Source organism: Neodiprion lecontei, chromosome 4 (assembly GCF_021901455.1).
Source record: "Neodiprion lecontei isolate iyNeoLeco1 chromosome 4, iyNeoLeco1.1, whole genome shotgun sequence".
Classification (NCBI taxonomy): domain Eukaryota; kingdom Metazoa; phylum Arthropoda; class Insecta; order Hymenoptera; family Diprionidae; genus Neodiprion; species Neodiprion lecontei.
The window spans coordinates 18,802,963-18,821,517 of record NC_060263.1 but is presented as its reverse complement, the minus strand read 5'-3'; the positions used below and the strand labels follow the sequence as shown (position 1 = coordinate 18,821,517).

Sequence of the window (18,555 nt, the reverse complement as noted above, 5' to 3'; positions counted from 1 at the left end):
TTTACCGACTGTTGGTAACATAGAAAAGAGCTCAAACCCGACCCGTCAGGGGATAAGTTATTATTCAGGTAATTGATTTCTAAAGAAAATGCGTGAAAAATTAATCGAACATCGGACAAAGATTGGCAATTTCGCGCTAAAGAGATTGCAAGACAACATAATCGCTTCGTAGTCGTTAGTTAGTAATAAATAAACTGGCGTTAATTATTCGTCGACATTGTGTTGCGTCGATAACTTGACAGCGATAATCGGAAAGTGGCGGAACTAGGAGGATCCGCAGAGCGATGAACTGCTCGGATGCTTCGTTCGTCTGGCGTGATGGAAAAAAACATGTTGACCAGAAAAATGGCTGACGTCGCATCGGGTCTGAGAGCAGTCAGAGACAAGGTAGCAGCCGCATCGTCGAGAAGACATCCGGTACGTCTTCGTAAAATTCAAATAACCTATCTCACGTAGAGCTCAAAGTTAGCGAATCATAATTCACCAATTTTTTTCGGTTGTTACATAAGCCTCTCTGTACCTACGGCACTCGTCCGTAAATATTGACGGTTATGACGGCGTGATGCGTTCTTTAGTCTCTTGATCGCAGACGTTCAATTTTTTGCCAAATTCATAAACCCAGAGAATCGAGTCTTTGCTACGATCTGTCAGTTTTGTTTTCGTACCGTGTCGCCTTATTTCTCCTACATTCAATCGCATATTTGTTACATTATTTTCGTACGCACCTTGTTTTCCTCAGTGTGTTTACGCAGCTGTTCACTTGGCGATCGATGCTCTACTCTACACTCTCATTTACCGCTTGTCGTCCACGACGCTGACCGAAGTCTGATCGTCAACTGTTCTCATGCGCCCTCTTCCTTACCGGCAATCGATACGGCAACAATACAGCCCGAACTTACGTTAGCTAGATAAAAAATTAACACGATATTCGAGCGTGACGCGACCGGGTGCCGTACACTATTCAGGAAAGAAAAGATTGACATCACACTCCACATTGCTCCACATTTCCGTTTCCACAAACCGAACGCGAACTCACTTGATGTTCAGAATCCGACACGAGTTTGACGGCGGCCCGAATAGCACTGACCATAATTCCATCCGGATCAAAACAGAACCTGTACTCAATGTCAAACCTGGAGAATCGCGTAAACAAACGTATAGGTAGTAAACAAACGGAAAGTCTCGAACTCTGTGAAACCTTTGAGTCTATGAGAAGTACATGATATACACCGTTACAACGAAATTGAGAACATTTTTTCACCGACAAATTATTGTTTATTCACCATTGTCATAATATTACACATCCAATGTGCATTGTATTTATATCCCATCTGCTGATATTTTCTGAACTCGCAACGATTTTTTTTTAAATCTTCTATTGATATGTACCTTGGGGTGATCCTTAGTTAGGGTGTCGATGATTTATTTTCAGACCACCCCCCAAATCGACTATAAATAATTCAAAAACAATTTCCTAATTCTTTCAGATTTTTATATCAATTCTAATCCGTGCCTGTAAATGGATGGATATCGTCATTTAAAATACACCTGTTTCAGGTACATTCTCAACATATAATTTATTGTAAGAGTGACGATGTTCGAATCAATCTGTAATTGCGAAGATTTAGTGAGTATTAGTATTACTATCTGAGAAAAAATTCACATCATCATACCAACCAATCTCGACGAATTGCACACCCTAGAAATTTGACTTTTTCTTTTTATTTATAAGAAATGCAATTGTCTATATTACCTGGTATGATGATGTGAATTTTTTCTCAGATAGTAGCACTAATGCTCATTAGAACCTCACATTCATGAATTTTTACGAACATTATTACTCTTACAGTAAAATATATACTAAGAACGTGTCCGAAACACGTGTATTTTAAATTGGGAAATCCTTCCTCTTACAGTCACGGGTTACGGTTGATATAAAAATCTGAAAAAAATTGTGAATTGTTTTTGAATTATTTATAGTTGATTTGGTAGGGTGATCCGGAATAAATTCGTCAACATTCTAAATGAGGACCACCCTAATGTACTTACTTATTTTTGATGCTAATGGATTTATACTTTTCAACGGAAAATTTTGACATACATTGTCTGTGTGTAATTACAAGTTTCTTATACGTACTTACGCGTGTCCGATACATATTATACGTTTTTAATTTATGGGACATTCGTTGTCTTCTCTTTATCTCGACCATTGATTTGAAATTACGAAAATTAAAGTCACAGGAGTACCTACAGTTTAGATTTGGAATTCAAGCAATACACCGTCGTAATTCGTGTAATTTCCCATATATTTACAATTTGTACATACAGTCTGTACATAATTATTGACCAGTGTACGAACTTTCAAAGTATAAAATTTGGAATCAAATTTCAGAACAAAATAAGCTTTTTCAACATCGTGAATAACTGTTGCATTTAGAGGGCACAAAATAAAACTTTTATACCAATCATTACAAGAGATCTAAACAAAAACTAGTTTTTCAAACCAAGCACAAATCAAAGGGCGTATATTTTGTCGGCTAAGAATTTTGATAATCATTTCCGTTGTCAGCTGTTTATTTTTTTCTTATTTTAATGCAGGAATTAGCGTATTTCAAGCCTCGACTAGTTGCCGTGAGCAAAACTAAACCTGCCGCACTTGTGATCGAGGCTTATGAGGCGGGTCAAAGGCATTTTGGTGAAAATTACGTTAACGAATTGTTAGAGAAGGGACACAACCCGGATATATTATCAAAATGCAAGGACATACGGTGGCATTTCATCGGCCACCTGCAAAGCAACAAGATAAACAAAGTCCTAGCCGTTCCAAATTTGTACATCATCGAAACTGTACATTCCAAACAGCTTGCGACTGGGCTGAACAATGCCTGGCCAAAATTTCGAAAAACTGAAGAGTCTCTGCTGAAGGTGATGGTACAGATAAACACAAGCGGCGAAGAAGGTGATAAAAAATTCTATATTTTTTGTTAAATTTAAAGTTGACAAAAACTGTTAAGCTGTCTTTCAACGAACGATATGCTTCTACTTTTAATGCTTCATGATTAATGATCCTCTTCTGTCGTGCATAGAAAAAAATGGTTGTCAACCGAGCGAGGCTTCTAACTTGGTGAAACACGTGATAGAGAATTGTAAAAATTTGAAATTCACCGGTATAATGACGATCGGAAAGTACGGTTACGATCCCAGCGCTGGTCCAAATCCGGATTTCCTCAAACTGAGAGAATTGCACAATAAGATTTGCCAGGAATTGAATCTCGATAGCAGAGCCGTCGAGCTTTCCATGGGAATGTCGAGCGACTACGAACATGCCGTAAGCCCAGTCATGGAATTGAAAAAAAATCCCAGATTCATATCGGCACATTCGTACTTTTGTATTGCAGATCGAACTCGGTAGTACAAACATCAGGATTGGATCATCGATCTTTGGATACAGAGCCAAGAAAGGAGAATGAAGGGGAATCTCTGCAAATGATGTTCAAAACGCATAAGTAACAGCACCGAAGAGAACCGAAGAATACTTGAACCTGAAATGTACTTGATTTACGTTTACAGACACAATATGTTATACGTATAATATTACCCGAATCGTTTTGGGAGTACTATGAAGAATAGTCGGAACCGTTCGACAAACGCTTTATTACAATTGACCGCAATTGGAGTACTTAAATCACTGCACCTAGTACTTATTGGTCGCGAGTACGTTAACGTATGTATACCTTAAACCGAACGGTGGTCGTATCGTGAATAAAATCCAAAACTTTTTATCACTGTTGTTTTGAGGTATCATTGCTATTTCACGAGTGATTCTAAATCTCTTTCATAAGCTTCCGCTTCCTTTTCGATGTCCCTGGTCTTTTCCACGTTGCGAAGACCGCAAATATCTTGGCAGAATTTCACGTAGTCTATGAACGTGTCTCCGTCCTTTTTGTAGAGCGGCGCCTCCTCCAGGGCACGTTCTGCTTCTTTTGCCGAGAATTTATCACCCCAAGCCTGAAGATCGCGCTTCAATCTGCAAGATTTGAAATGATGATTTGAATTGTCTATCCTGATATTTTATACAAGTTTATTCACCTTTCTTCCGATATCATTCCGTTCCCGAGATAATCCCAGTTCGATAATGCCGCTAGCAGCTCTTCTTCAGGGTCCAGTTCGACAACTTTGTACCTGCTCATGTTTAAAGCATTATCGTTAACCCGGAAATCGACGCTTCGCTGAACGCTGAGAAGTTTACATCCAATTTATTGGAAGAGCCTAATTTTTTTGATGTTCTGGCATCCACACTATACTCTTAAGGGTTTTTAAAAATTTCTACAGCCTAATGATCAGTGTTCAGAAAATGTGGCGACCTCTCAATTTCCGGTAAATAACTTCCGAGCCATAATTCTGAACACTGATCAAAGAGTTCCACAGTTTTATGTTCGCGTAAGCGATATACTTGAAATCTAGTTGAGCTTGTCATGAAAGACTGGTAAAAAAAGGTCTACCCAAAAAAAAATACCAACCCAAACAGCTTAACAAACGCGTCAAAGTCGACATCACTAGACGACATTTCGGCGAGCATTTGGTCGAGTGCTTCATCAGCAACATCCGGTTTTCCCATCGAGGTAAAGGTGAACTTCAAGTCCTCTTTGTCGATGTATCCGTCTCTGTTGATGTCGAAGAGGTGAAAAGCCTGAAAAGTGTTGAAAATGGTTCTTAACACTGTAATGGAATGATGACTAAACAATGCAACTATCAAGACTCACCTCCTTCAGTTCAGCCAATTTCCGGAAGTCCGTCTCCCGCAGCATGGTGACATTCTTTTTCTGTACTTTGGACGATGTTTCGACATCCGGTTTTTCCTCCGCTGTCTCATTGTTCTGCGACGAATCATCGGCTGTGAGTTCTCCTTGAATGACATGTTCTTCTTCCTGGATTTCGATTGCCGCATCTACATTCTCCGCTGGTGAAACGGTCGACGATTTTCTACTCGAGCTTTTGGACTTTCCCTCGGGCGTTTTAAGCGACTTCTTCTTCTTCTGTAATGGTGATCGAGAAAGAACACAAATTGTGTGAAAAAGATATCGAAACTGTACTGATACACTGACTAGAATTTGGTACAAATTCAAGACCGTCTGATGTCAATTATATAACACTATCCGATGCTGAACTTCCGAAATGACCATAAAAAATGGTCTACACTAGCCAATTACAGTTAACTTCAGTACCACCTTTTTTTTACAATGTATACTGCATTCCCAAATTGCATATGATGAAAGAGACCTTATCTTTGCTGGGATTAGACTCCTTGAGTTGTTCAGTGGCGACCGTTGAGTCGGACATGATGCAAATTCAGTTTATGGACTGAAAAATGACGCCAAACGCCGTCGAATTGAGTCGAGACGTAATGTCGTGGACCAACAACTGCCTTCTCAAACGTTGACACGGGTAGTTTTATAGAAGCGCGGTAAGTGCCCGACCCCCACTTGTGGAATGAAATTAAATTCATCTCCAGCAGCGAGATGTTTTTCTAGATAGAAGATGAAAGTATTCCTGAGCAGGGGCGCGTTTTTTTCCTGGACCGAATTTTGGTGGAGGGGTAAACACGGACGGTGTGCCATTCGTCAAATTTAAAATTCAAATCCAAATTCTTTGAGAGAGAGAAATCGACTCCCCCCAAATCGCCAACATGGCGCTCGGCACCGTTCTCACTGCCTAATCGGGATCGACGATGAGTGACGAATTTCATCAGCTGCGACCCTGCAGATCCAGTCTGGAATATATGGTCCATTCCGATTACGCCCACCGTCATAATTCGCGTCACTTGGCAAGTACTCATCGTATTTGCGCTTCCTGTTTCCACCTGTTCCTCGGATGTTACAATTTTCTTCCTCTGGCCCGTTAACGCTGAAGGTTGTAACTCCGCGGACAAGTGGATCGCTTCAGTCTCGAAGAAGACGGCGTTCCCCAGCCTGCGCATCCTCCGGAATCGGTGAGTCTGATGATGTTTTTCACCCTTCTTCACACTGAGAAAAATTTTTAGTTCCGGTTACCGCTCATTCCTTAACCATTGTCATTTTTCATCACAATGGAAAAATATAGCTCTAGGTACAAAATGAAAATTAGTTTTTCACCTGTTACCGGAAAGTCTAGTATCCGTTACTATTCTTTCTCATTACGATCACTGTTACTATATTTTCTTGTAACTGTTGCGAAAATTTAACGCTTGTACAACAATAAATTGATGTTAATGCCTTATTTAACTAAAAATGTAGAGTAAACCTCACAAACTGATTTTGCGTTGCGATTACCAAGAAAGGATCGACAATAGCGTAAAATGGTTACTTGTACCTCGTTTTTCGTAATACAAACAATATTCAAACAGTTTTTTTAACGGTACCTGTTTTACTCAATTTTTCTAGTTACTATAACAAATGAAATTTTTCTCAGTGTACTCTTTGGTGTTAATTGATTGCATGCAATTCATCGACGTGAATATAGATTGAAGGTTTCGCTGCTGCGTGGTGTGTTGGAGAAAGAAACATTTATGTTCATATTCAGATATTAGTTTTGATGGTTTATAGCCCCTTTAATTTCGACAACGCCAAAGTTCCCAAATATTTCCGTAGGTCCGTATGAATGATAGTGAATTATTGTTAAGATATTATTATGAATATTGACCAAACGCGTTTGTAAATTTCAAAATGAGCCAAAACCGCTGTTTCTCCGCAAATATTTCCCACCTACTTTTTTATCACAAAAAGGGACAAAGTAGGGGAGACCGAGACAAAAACGAAAAATCATTGTTTTTGCTCAAATTTTTGGAGTCCGTCGTGCCGCAGAATTTTTTTTTTTTCTAAATTACGGAAATTAATAATGAATTTGTTCGAGACAGATCAAAAAGCAACAAAACATAAACAGCGGCTTAGGGGTCCGTCGGGTCCCGTTCTCCCCTACATACATTTTGAACACCATGTAACAATTTCACTTGTCGACTAATGAACTAGAGTGTAGTTTTTGTATATTATCACTTCATGAAAAAAATAATTCGCTGGACCTGCAAATTTCAGTGTTAATATCTAAAAAACAGAAATTTCAACTGTCGAATTGGAATTTTTACTGCAACGGTAAAGATTTGGCAAATATACCCAAGTGGTATTCCTAATGTAGCAAACCCGTTAATGAAAATTGCAAAATTCTATGTGTTGCTACAAATTTCCTTGCTGCCTCTGTATACTTCATACTAAAATTTTCTAGTCCACCGAATTATTTTCTTTCGTATTTCAATCCAGAATACAGATCAGATTTTGATTATTCAAACTCTTCCAACCGATTGCGTGAATATTTATTGACTATACAGAAGATACAATTTTTTTAAAAATATGTTGCTCATTGGCAGCGTTGATAATATTTTTAAATTATGAATATAGTATAAAATCATTACGTTTCTGGTAACACGCCAAAGATGTTTTATCAGTTCTGATGAATTTAGGTTCAGTTTCCTTTTTTAATTTGAATAGATGTTAAAAAATAACTTCTAGATTACTTACGATTAGTTTCATATTTTTTTTACATTACTTTTCTGATTATCCGGAATTTACGGCGCCTTTTATCTGACTTGACCGCAACCGCAACAATATTTCGTATCCCTGGTAAATTCATTACAGGGAAAAAATATTTTCTGAATTACTTATTCCATATGATCTTTATTCCCGAATGCACTCAAATGGAATGATAGATCCGAGAAATTAAAGCAAAGTAATTATAGATCCGAGAAAATTATTCGTAGAATAATCATAAAAAGGTGATAAATTTCACTGCAAAAGAACCTTATTTCGTCTTGGTTTTCACGTAATTTTTTCTTCTAGAAGTTTAAAGCGACACATTTTTTTACATAAATATCGCATTAAAAACGAATTCACTCTCGAAAGTTTTGAACTCTTACCACCCATGAAATTCGTACAGCTGTTGCCTGTTCAAATATTTGTTTATATACAGCTTATCAAAATGTAACTATTTTGAATTTTGATGCCGTTCCAAGTTTATGATGAAGAGACGTCTTCTCTTGGGTATACGGTGCCAGCAAAATTATAGATGCTTAAAGATGAAGATTGGGGCGGACAGATGATGAGCTTAATAATATCGAGGTTAACTGCGTTATTTTGGTTCAAGCGGTCACCCGGTAAACGTTTAACTCAAAATCCCACTATTTAGACGACCGAGTCACCAAGATTCCAGAAACGAACCGCGATCAACGTTGCTAGTAACTAAACCTTGCAATTGAATTATGACTCAAGACAAATTCTCGTAATTTTCTATCATGCAGCTCGGAAATAATTCATCATATGAATATATTTCACGTAAAGTATCGTAGATCAGCTGTTGGCTAAAGTTGTGAAAACATAATTTATGAAATATTTGACAGACGAATTCGAATCCTGGCACTTAGTCAACATGGCCGCCGTTCACTCGCTTGCAATTCTATTTCAAATTTACGGTAATTTCTAGTACTCGTCAGCTATCGGGCGACATTTCACGCCAAATAAAATCACGGCAAGAATATATAATCTAGTCATCATTTCACCCGCCAAGAGAGCGTAGACATTGAGAATTTTTTATTCTGTTATTCACGCGTTTAGCATGTAAAATGCATATGCCTGTATGAAATCGGAATTTTGCGCTTTCTTCTTTTTTTTTATCACGCACGATTTTGTGCACATCGTTCAACTATGATTGGCGAAAAATTAGCTAACTCTAAGAATTTTTTATAAATTCAATATGATATAAGAGTTGAATACACACTAAAGCAGAGTTTTTTCTACCGCATACGTTATTAATTCTTATGCCATGACTGAAATGTCAAAATGCGATATTAATATTTTTTACGTTTTTGAGGCGACTGACACGGGTGAATACTGATCTTATCGCGGCTTAATTTAACTCTTTCGATAAGATCTTTCGAGTTCGCCTTAAGAATAAAAATATCATAGCTTGAAAAGAGTTAAAATATAGCTAGAAGAAAAATTCTTATTTCTAAATAAATTCTATAAAGGCGCTGAGTTTAGGAAGTTATAATGCTATGGTTATTATTCGCGACATTTCATCGGTGTGCTGTTGCATAAATTCTCTGAACAGCTTACAAGATCTTTTAGAATTAAAAATAGCGATAAAGGTTGTTGCAAAAATAGGGAACATTACGTTGTGTTCATACCAAACGGGAACTTTGAAAAAATCATCTTGCGTGTTTGAAAAAGAAACTTGAGAAAACGTCTCATGTATTTAGGTCGTTGGTGCGATTGCAAAATTACCTAACTTTTTGAAAACAAACTGAAAACGAAACTATAGAGAAAAAAAACAGTTGGTGGTAAGTTGAGACATAATTATATAATAATAATATAAATCCGCCTGGGCTTTGAAATAATTTTTTATTAGATGAAAGATAACGTGTGATGGATATGTCTTTGAATATGCGTATGGATATGATGAATGATGATACGGTGAAATGAGAGAATTGACAATCTCACAGGTTGAAACAATAATCCGGCGATAGTTAATTTATGTCATTTTACAATATGATAATGAGTGGTACGTACCTATGTAGGACAACATCGCAAGATTTTTCCCCTCCGCCGAAATATCGATCGCAAGATTTTCTAAACGTGGAATAACTCGAGTTCTAGCATCCTATATATGTTATGAGATATCTATAATATACACGATATATATATACATGTACATATATATATATATATTATATGCGGAGCTTGACGTGTGAATTGTATTTAAATAATTAAAGTATTATATATTAACAATGTAGTAATATTAAGTACATAAGTATTTTGGATTTTTTTTTTTCAAAAAAAAAAAACTCTGCATGTTGCGTGGAGATGTTTTTCCGAACTGCAGCCGTTATTCACGCAGTTTTTCGACCATGCGCGTCATTTCTCCATTGTACGTTTATTGTTCTTCATTTTGTATTTGGTTTATTATTTTTCCAATACTTTTCAACTTGTCTCACGCATCGACGGAGTCTCTTTTCCTGTGCATCTTGACAATTGTTGTATTCACGACTCCCTCTGCCTCGCCAGTTCAATTTAAACTGGTCCACGAGTCAATCCTGCGACGATGGTGGTGATAGTGATTGTTTGTTTTGTTGTTTGCTGTTTGCGAGGTCTGGTCGTCCTTCTTACTCGTCTTCTTCGTCGCCGGTTCCGGTCAACATGGCGATCAGGGACTGTGTGTCGATGAATCCTTTGTCGTCGATGTACATCTGGTCGAACGCGTCGTTGACCTCTCGTGGGGTGAATTTGTCTCCCCAGGTCAAAAGGGCGTGCCTCAGCCTGAAAAAGTTCCAAAATAATTTTGCACTCATAGCTCAACTTGTTAACCAACTAATTAAGCACGTCACTTTTCTTTCTTGTAACGAACTTCGTACATCGATTGATATACGCCGTACATCAAAGTGCCTCAGATCTTACTTTTAGTATCAGCAATGAATTTTTTAATCTCAGACTTAGATCGTACGATTTTAGCATCATAGCACTCGCCGTGTTTCGAAATGCACATTGATATGATAAATTTATGTCTAAAATGCAGATTGTCGGATCAATCCTGACAAATTTTGTATTCACCTTTCACCGTCGATTTTGCCGTTCTCGTCGTAGGTGTTGAAGGCCTTGATGACAACATCATCGTCGTCCTGTCCTGTGACGAAGAAAAAAAAGTGGCATCAAACTAGAGCTTACGATTTTACATACACTTTGGAAACGCCACCACCTTTTGTTACATCAAATTTTCAAAGTCAATGTCCGTAAAATATTTAACTGAAAAATTGGAATTTGGATAAAAATCAACATGGCCGCTGTTGATGCGCTTCACATTCTACTTTGGCTAAACAGACGTTTTCACAACTTTCCAGTTATCGAGCAAAATTTCAGACGAAACAAAAAGATGGCAAGAGCAGTTCAGATGCCATTTTACTCTGGATAGAGGCCTAGGAGCAGAGTATTTGGGCTTGTGAATTCGATGAACATGGCGAACGTACCTGATCCAGACATGCGGGCAGCGAAAAGGTTGAGCAGTTGGGTGAAGTTGATGGGTCCTGGAGCCTCACCGAGCATCTCGTCAAGTTCCTTCTCGGTAGCGAGTTTACCGAGTGAGTCCATTGTGGCAGCAAGGTCGTTCTTGCCAATAATACCATCCTTGTCGTGGTCCATTAGCTGGAAAGCCTGTAGATCGGTCCAAAGTGAGTTAGGAGCATTTCCGAGCAAGCACAAACTGATTATCCTCTTTTCAACCAACACTTTCCAACTCATTTTCAAAGACAGCTAGAAGATATCCTCGGCCCCGTGTTAAGATTAGTGTGTTCTAGGCCACGCGAGATCATTCTGTTTGTGGATTGCAAGAATTGAGGAAATAGTTCGATACGCTTAAAGGATGATTTCGACCACTCCCCTCACGGAAAAAAACCCACAACTCATAGACGATGCTAAATTCCCCTAACAAAAAAGTCGAGGATATAAATTCACACCCAAGTTGAGGGTTTTTTCCGTGAAGGTCGAGCTACGCGAATGACTGTAAATGATGCCGCCATGACCCTGCTTAGAAAATTATGAATGATCTCGTACACTGTCTCGAGTTTCAAACTACTCGTTTGAATGGGACTAGATAATTTCCAAAAACTCCGAACCTCCTTGAACTCAGCGACCTGCTTCTGTGAGAACATGGAGAAGACGCTGGAGCCGGAACGCTTGGCCTTTCGGCTTCCACGGCTGCTTGCTCTCTGGCTGGCGGTTTGGGATGGTGGTTTTGCTGGTTCTGGTTCAGGTTCGGGTTCGGGTGCGGGCGCTGGCGCCGCCGCCTCCTCCTTCTTCTTGGGCTTCTTCTTCTTCTCCTTATCCGCCTGTAATCGTAATTACCGCGTCAATAATTGGCGGTTCCGTTCTCCACAACCCGAAAAATGATTGATTTCGTTTATTTGGGACTTTTTAGGTAATTGGGTTGCTGGTATGGTTAGTTCATCTGTGAAACATAGTCTCTTGGACTATAAGAGCATGATCATACTGGTATTACTTTACAACTCTGAGGAGAGTTACTCAATCCCGTAATAGTTGAACCGTAAGCTTGAAATATAATAAATGTTCAATGAAACAGTTCACTAAACATTTTCAGTCGATTCTATTACGATTACTACATTTTGATGTACAATTCATTTCAACCGGCTCAGGAATGGTTCTCAAGTATTTCAACATAGATCTGTACATGGAACATAGTCATTTAAACTGACCATAAAACTTTCAGGGCAAGATGATCCAGAAACCTCATCATGCCGCAAATCTTGGCAAGTAATCTGAACTGTTGATGAAGGATGAATGGATCATGACGACTCGACAACTGCGAACGGACATGACAGTCGGTAGTCAATTCAGCCCTGACGATTACGCGATAATTAGGCGATGTAACGAGCTTCTCAGACCCTGGGATGATCCAAGCGTGGCGGGTTAAATCACCAGGGAAGTCTTGATCGTGCCATGAAAATTTCTAAGGCGTCCCTCGCGTAGAGCTGAGTCTAATTATAAACTTGGCACCGGCCAAGACGTATTTAGACACCGGGGGCGGATTACGCCTCGACCAACGAGACCGGATCTCGAGTTACCGTTCCATTACGTAATTTTCTTATTTCGTACCGCTCGGAAGATTGTGAAAATCGACGTACTCCTTTTCCGCTATTGAACCGGTTTCATACATGTATGAAATTCATTCTTTTTCTGTTTTAGGTGTGTTTACGTAATTCAAAAACATACCGACTTTTTCGCAAGGCGAATGCGTGCGATGGTGAACGCATTTTTTAAACGGTGATCATTTCAAAGTTCCTAATTTACCGTTGTTTTCCGTTACACGCTTACCGCGTACCAAGGAAATCTCCTTTCAAGGTGTTTTGATAATTGCTTATTCGTTTTCATTCACCAAAATTAGTGAACAACTTTACAGCTGTCTAAATTTGATTCACAGTCACGTGGAAGATGATTTCAAATTACGTGCAGCGAGATATGAAGAGTGTATTAGTTCATCACGCGTGGATTCCAAGTCGTTCGCGTAGATCTTGGTGCCAAATTCCTCACCGCTATGTTTCTGAATGATATATCAACCGGCTGCAATTACGGGCTTCCACGTACGATTCATTCGAATAGAGCTTGCATAAAAGCTTGCTGATACGCGAAATTTGAAAATATTTCATTTCTAAGTAATGGCAATAGTCACGATACTCCGGGAAAGAAGCCAGACACCCTAACGAGTCTAACGGTGAAGCACTTGGTAATTCTTGTAAAAAGGAAACACTGTACATTTATAATTGAACACACGTAATCCAATTGTCCAAATGAAATGCAGCCCTTGCATCTTCGTGCGATAATGGCATCTGTAATCGGTGTCACACTTTTCCTTACATCACATCCGGCGTATACGGTATTTTGTTCGTTAAACAACATTCACTTGTCATTTTTCCCGTGACTATCAATTTGTACGACATCTTCACTTCCGTTGAAAGCACTTGAGGTGGGCTAATATGTTGATTCGTTTTTTTTATCTTTTTACATTTCGTTTAAACTTGATCGTAATTAATTTTTGTTTTGGGAGGGGATATCATCCTGGATTTCGTGCGGGTATCGTGTTGGTTTTCTACTTACCATGACTAGTGTTGGTTTCTGGGAGGATGGTACGAGATGGTCACTACGAACCAACTGTCGGACTCGTAGAGGTGGACTTCTCTAAGTAACTTTCGTCCATTCCCCCACCATCCGGAACTTGAGTGGTCGGGGTGGTCTGCCCGGCTACAACGCCAACGTCTATCTGACCATATTTAGTGCGAGGGGAACGAAAATAGCGCCCTTACAACGTTCGAAACTAAAACAGTTACCCAGGCTGCGGGGACTAAGCCTGGAGATCCACGCTGCCATTACCAGTCTTACCCGATCGAGGGGGAGTTCGCCTTTCACTAAACCAAAATATATAAGTCAAGGGTGCGCCGATCCCACCCGTTCTTTCCCAAATACCGATGAGCGCGACGGCCATTGAGGGAACCAGTGTCTCACGGAAACTGAATATTATAGGTTCCAAACATTGTTTCTTCTCTCGAGTACCGTAACTTCTGGCGATTTCGATAAAATTGTGGTTGATTTATGCCGTTCAAACGTCAAAAACCACATTTGAATGACATTTGGACACATGGGTCCATTTTTGAGTAAAATCAGTTGATCGGGACGCGGTTGACGGTATGCGTATATTCGACTTCACAAGGCATGTTCTCTTCCGAAAACACGACATTTCCGCTTGTACCTGGAAATCTGGAAAGAACAATTTGGAATTGAAAATCTTGTTTATTTACTAGAGTTTGAGGTTGGAAGCAAAGAAATTCCCCCACTCAAAGGGAAATGGCATGTATCCAGAAGAAATCAGTGCCTTACGAAGTCATATTGGAATAACGGCGTACCGTCAACCTCAAGACAACCAACTTCAAAGAGTGAACATAAACTATGGATGTTTAGAATCCTACAAAATTTATAGCACCCGAAAAAAATTGTCATCTGTGTTCTATAGTATGTAATCAGTTTCCTCGACACACTATTCCTCTTAAGCGTTCAGGTCTTATAACAACCAACGACGCTGCTTCTTGACTGCTTATAGGTCGCAGCCCCCTTTTATTTTGGTAGGAAGATTCAGAATTGACCTGATTTCTCGGACTTGATAAACGAAAGTTGAGCTTGGATTCAAGTGAGTGCATTTGACCTTCGAGATTATACTTAGTCTGCACGATTCCTGGCTGAATTATGATCATCTTTGGTTGGTCGTGATATAATCGCTACCACCTGCGACTAGCTATATGGCTTCGCCGTTGATTCACGCAGTTTTCGTTCTCGGCTTCCGATCTCTCAAGAGATATTCCAAGCACGTGGGTCCAGGAATAACTCTCTCTGCCCGACATTTGAGCTCCAGGATGCGTCAATGCTGCCGCCGGGAGTCGATGTATGTACTTTTAACAGGTAATCGCGCCCCGGTCTCGTCGTCCAGGGATTTAATCTCTTCTTGATATCCCTATGAAGTGACACTGATCGTCGCATTTATTCCACCGTTTATAAACAGTCCTGTGCAGCAAGAAAAAATGATTTCGTAGGTTTTCGAGGGTTTCATGGGGTGGAATTTATACCGTGCCAAAAATCTGCGGGCGGCTTACATATATACAGTTAGCTCAGTCACACCTTTACGGAAACGATGTGCGGTGATATGTGATATTGTAATTGGTATTAGCCGAATTCCTACACCTTCAACACCGGCATCACTGCAAAAGGAGTCGCTATATCTGAGACGCCAGCCTTCTAAAATTAACTCGAGCGTCACTTATGTTTCACTCGCGTATACAATATTCCTCAGCCTTTTCGTGTTCCTATTATACCTTTTTGTCGCTAGTTTCTGTCTCTTATTTTTGTTTCTCTCTCTATCTTTCTTACGTTCTTTGATTTTCCTCCATTACAGAAGATGACCCAAATACTTGGTTTTATCATAAAAATTTTTACTCAGACATGATGCGATTATGCAGTTTGAGCTTATTTCAAGTTGGGAAAATTAGAGAAGAATTTTTTCAATATCTAAAGTTTCCCGCCATTATGCAGATACGGATTTTTTCAGCTTGAGTTTCATCTGTAAAAATCGCGGAAAAGTGATGGAACGCTGCAGACGATAACAAAGGGAAGCAGTTTTATTTCTGGACAGTCGGCACAGATACAATGCCATCGTTTTTTACGTAATTTATTTTTGTACCCTTCCGCCAGAAGTTTCATACTACTGCGCATATCTATATATACGCATATTATTTAGTGTTTCACTAAATGATAATACACGATTACCATCATACACATGTTTGTATTTCTCATAATTATCAGGAACAGTTGCACCCATTGAATGAAAATGATCAGTCTATTCCAAACTTTTAAGAGTTCACATTAAAAAAGACAATTGTTTTGAACTGAAGACACCATTGGAATGGATAATGATTTTTCAAATCTGGGCTGTATCATGTATTCCACAGCAGACATTAAACTATAGGTATGTAGAACATTAACATCGACTCAACAAGATTAAAATCGTTGATATATCCATCATTTTTCTTTTCATTGAAATTCAGATGGACTTCGATAACGCTATTCGCGTGCTATGGGGGCGAATATTCGCACAATCTGCTGGGAGGCTGGATATTTTTCTTTCTCTGCACCTTTTGTTCAAGTTCCATTTACCGAATCCAACGGACACTCTTTGACGTCTTTCCTTCTCGGGACGCTTTGACGGTCTTCCTGAAAGGCCTCTCACAGTTGATGTTACCTCACAATTTCTACAGAAACAAGAATATCAAATAAACTAATTTCGGTGCACGATAACTGTATCGGAATGGGACATTGACCACAAAAACCAGAGGAAAAAACTTGGTTGAGAATTCGTGCTGCCATTCCACTGATTAATGTAATATCTAAACTGTACGTAAGCACCTGCGAATAACGTAAGACGGATTTCTGGGTTCCGATTTAGAACCGTTAAGACGTGGGACAGAAAATAAATTCACAATGGGATCAGACCTGAAATCGAAGAACTAATTAATAAAACACTGAAAGCTTATCATCATCTATCAGTATTTCGAAAAGTAATTTGAGTCCATTCGTAGTCAAGCTTTTGGTTTTTCTCGAAGTATTAATTAGACGTCTTCAAGAAAGTTATGTTTACATGAGATCATTGATTATTTTTAGCTATTTTTAAAGCGGTTAAACTTCTCCTATAACACTTCAAATATAAAAAAAGGATTATGATGTAAAGATAAATGTCCCAAGCCTTTAAACAAGTATGTAATTCGATTTCAGTTCGGAGCATGATCATTAATGTTCTGTACTTGTAGCATAGCTTGGTATCGAAGTGTCCCGTTCCATCCGTGGTTCGTTTATCGAAGTCTGCGAAGCATTTTTCGTTATGTTTGACAGAAGTTTACAGCGAAATCCCGACGATCGAGAGGAGCATTCGGACCTGGTTGGTTTGGAAAGGTTCACACTTTTCAAGGGCGGCATGAACCGGTGCCTTTCTTGCAGGCTGGCCCACCAGGCCCCGCTGGCATTACTATTCGTTTTTTTCGAAATATCCGTCGAGTTTTTTTTCAAGGCAGTGAGAGAGAGAGAGACATGTAAAACGAAATTAAAGCACTTGAATGCCGTGTATTTCCTCACAGAAAAAACACCCAATTTGGGTGTGAATTGGCACCCCCAACTCATAGATAATGCTGAATTCTCATAAGAAAAAAGTTGATGGTACGAATTTACACCCAAGTTGGGCGTTTATTTCCATGAGGGTTCATGCAGCAATTTAGGAAACTACATTCTGTTATGGGCTAATACGGTTTTACTCTGAGTAAAAACTTTGTTGTGAGGTGAAAAATAATCGTTGATAAAAAGTAGAGAGAGTAAGTTAAAAAGTACACGTCTTTGGCGCTCGATCGATGGTGACCTGGATTCTGGATTACAGATGAAGGAATATCGTCATAGTGTGTCACAGCCAAGACATCTTCTTCGCTCGTTTTCAACCTGGAATGCATGAAATTCATCGTTGTGTGACGATTTTGGAGCTGCAACTTATCACAGTTGTAGAATTTAATCGGATTAGGCTGCAGTACTTAATCACTATTCCAAAATAAATTTGCGGGTGGAAGAATTATTTCTTTCAATAAAAAAAAATCAGTTTATCGTATCCGATTCATCGAAATTTAATGAAAAAATTAGGAATAAATTATACTCACTGACGCTTGTTCGTGTTAATGCGATGATTGTAAGCTACGGAGGCTAGGAAATCGGCGCTCATTACTCGCTTCCGTTGATCCAGCCTGTGGTTACTGCATAACGGAAGTCCACGTTCATTACCATAACGCATTAATGTATAAAAATGCTACAAACAAAATACTAAAACTTACCTGCATTTCACACAATCGCACTTTATCCTGCCGTTTTTTAATCTATCCCGATGCCCTTCGATTCGTCGAGCCTTTCGTCTTAATATCATTGAATAAGCATCGCGGTGGCAGCGGCTGTAGGATGTGTAAAAAATGTTCACCCTATAATTTCTTAGTGAGTATAAATTGGATGGACAACGAATATTTTTGATAGAACAAATTTATGCAGTTACAATATTTTCCCCATACACGTGCTGAGAAATCGCACCGTTCCCTTGGCGAATTTAGGAAAAAATTCTGGCGAAAAAAACCTTCTGAACATCACAGCTATATCATTAGACTTTGTCATTTGGTACCAAATCATTCTAGTTTACTCTGACTACGGTTAATTTACGATTCCATTGACATTACTCGATGTTCAGATCATGAACATTTGTCCAATTGTCAGCTACTCGAAAAAACAAACGGTGAAAAGCCAGAACTCGTTCACAGGGATCAATTTCAGATCAATTCTTTCACATTACCGGAATCACAGTTGCATCGTCAAACAAGGCTATAAAATGTGTGTATTGTTGCGCAAAAAA

The 18,555-nt window shown here is 39.1% G+C and overlaps 4 protein-coding genes and 1 long non-coding RNA gene across 6 annotated transcripts in view; 2 read left to right on the top strand and 3 right to left on the bottom strand.

The window, feature by feature from the left end:
* The window catches only part of LOC124294122, a 172,802-nt gene extending 171,983 nt beyond the window's left edge, over positions 1-819 (bottom strand). The window contains exon 1 of the mRNA XM_046738063.1: positions 726-819. The gene's annotated coding sequence lies outside the window, so the exon portion shown is untranslated. The remainder of the gene's footprint in view (positions 1-725) is intronic.
* Positions 262-3,782, top strand: LOC107226659 (pyridoxal phosphate homeostasis protein). The gene is made up of 4 exons (XM_015667544.2): positions 262-417; positions 2,599-2,959; positions 3,087-3,328; positions 3,399-3,782. Exons 1-4 carry the CDS (start codon positions 298-300, stop codon positions 3,468-3,470), a joined length of 795 nt encoding a protein of 264 aa, XP_015523030.2. The 5' UTR covers positions 262-297; the 3' UTR covers positions 3,471-3,782.
* Positions 3,783-3,807: 25 nt separating this feature from the next.
* On the bottom strand, positions 3,808-5,410 carry LOC107226647 (myosin light chain 5-like). The gene is made up of 5 exons (XM_015667531.2): positions 5,281-5,410; positions 4,764-5,036; positions 4,521-4,690; positions 4,090-4,182; positions 3,808-4,027 (listed from the first exon to the last, which is right to left on the bottom strand). The coding sequence occupies exons 1-5, from the start codon at positions 5,338-5,340 to the stop codon at positions 3,808-3,810; spliced, it is 816 nt and encodes a 271-aa protein (XP_015523017.1). The 5' UTR covers positions 5,341-5,410.
* A 3,993-nt stretch (positions 5,411-9,403) lies between these two features.
* On the bottom strand, positions 9,404-13,838 carry LOC107226655 (myosin regulatory light chain 2). The gene is made up of 5 exons (XM_015667539.2): positions 13,683-13,838; positions 11,687-11,899; positions 11,042-11,225; positions 10,629-10,701; positions 9,404-10,337 (listed from the first exon to the last, which is right to left on the bottom strand). Exons 1-5 carry the CDS (start codon positions 13,683-13,685, stop codon positions 10,184-10,186), a joined length of 627 nt encoding a protein of 208 aa, XP_015523025.1. The 5' UTR covers positions 13,686-13,838; the 3' UTR covers positions 9,404-10,183.
* A 132-nt stretch (positions 13,839-13,970) lies between these two features.
* Positions 13,971-15,864, top strand: LOC124294123. Of its 2 annotated transcripts, none has more exons than XR_006903987.1 (3): positions 13,971-14,105; positions 14,680-15,035; positions 15,679-15,864. It is a non-coding gene; the product is annotated as an uncharacterized LOC124294123 (long non-coding RNA). The 2 variants fall into 2 exon arrangements; XR_006903986.1 differs by lacking the exon at positions 13,971-14,105 and adding an exon at positions 14,344-14,591.
* The last annotated feature ends 2,691 nt before the right edge of the window (positions 15,865-18,555 follow it).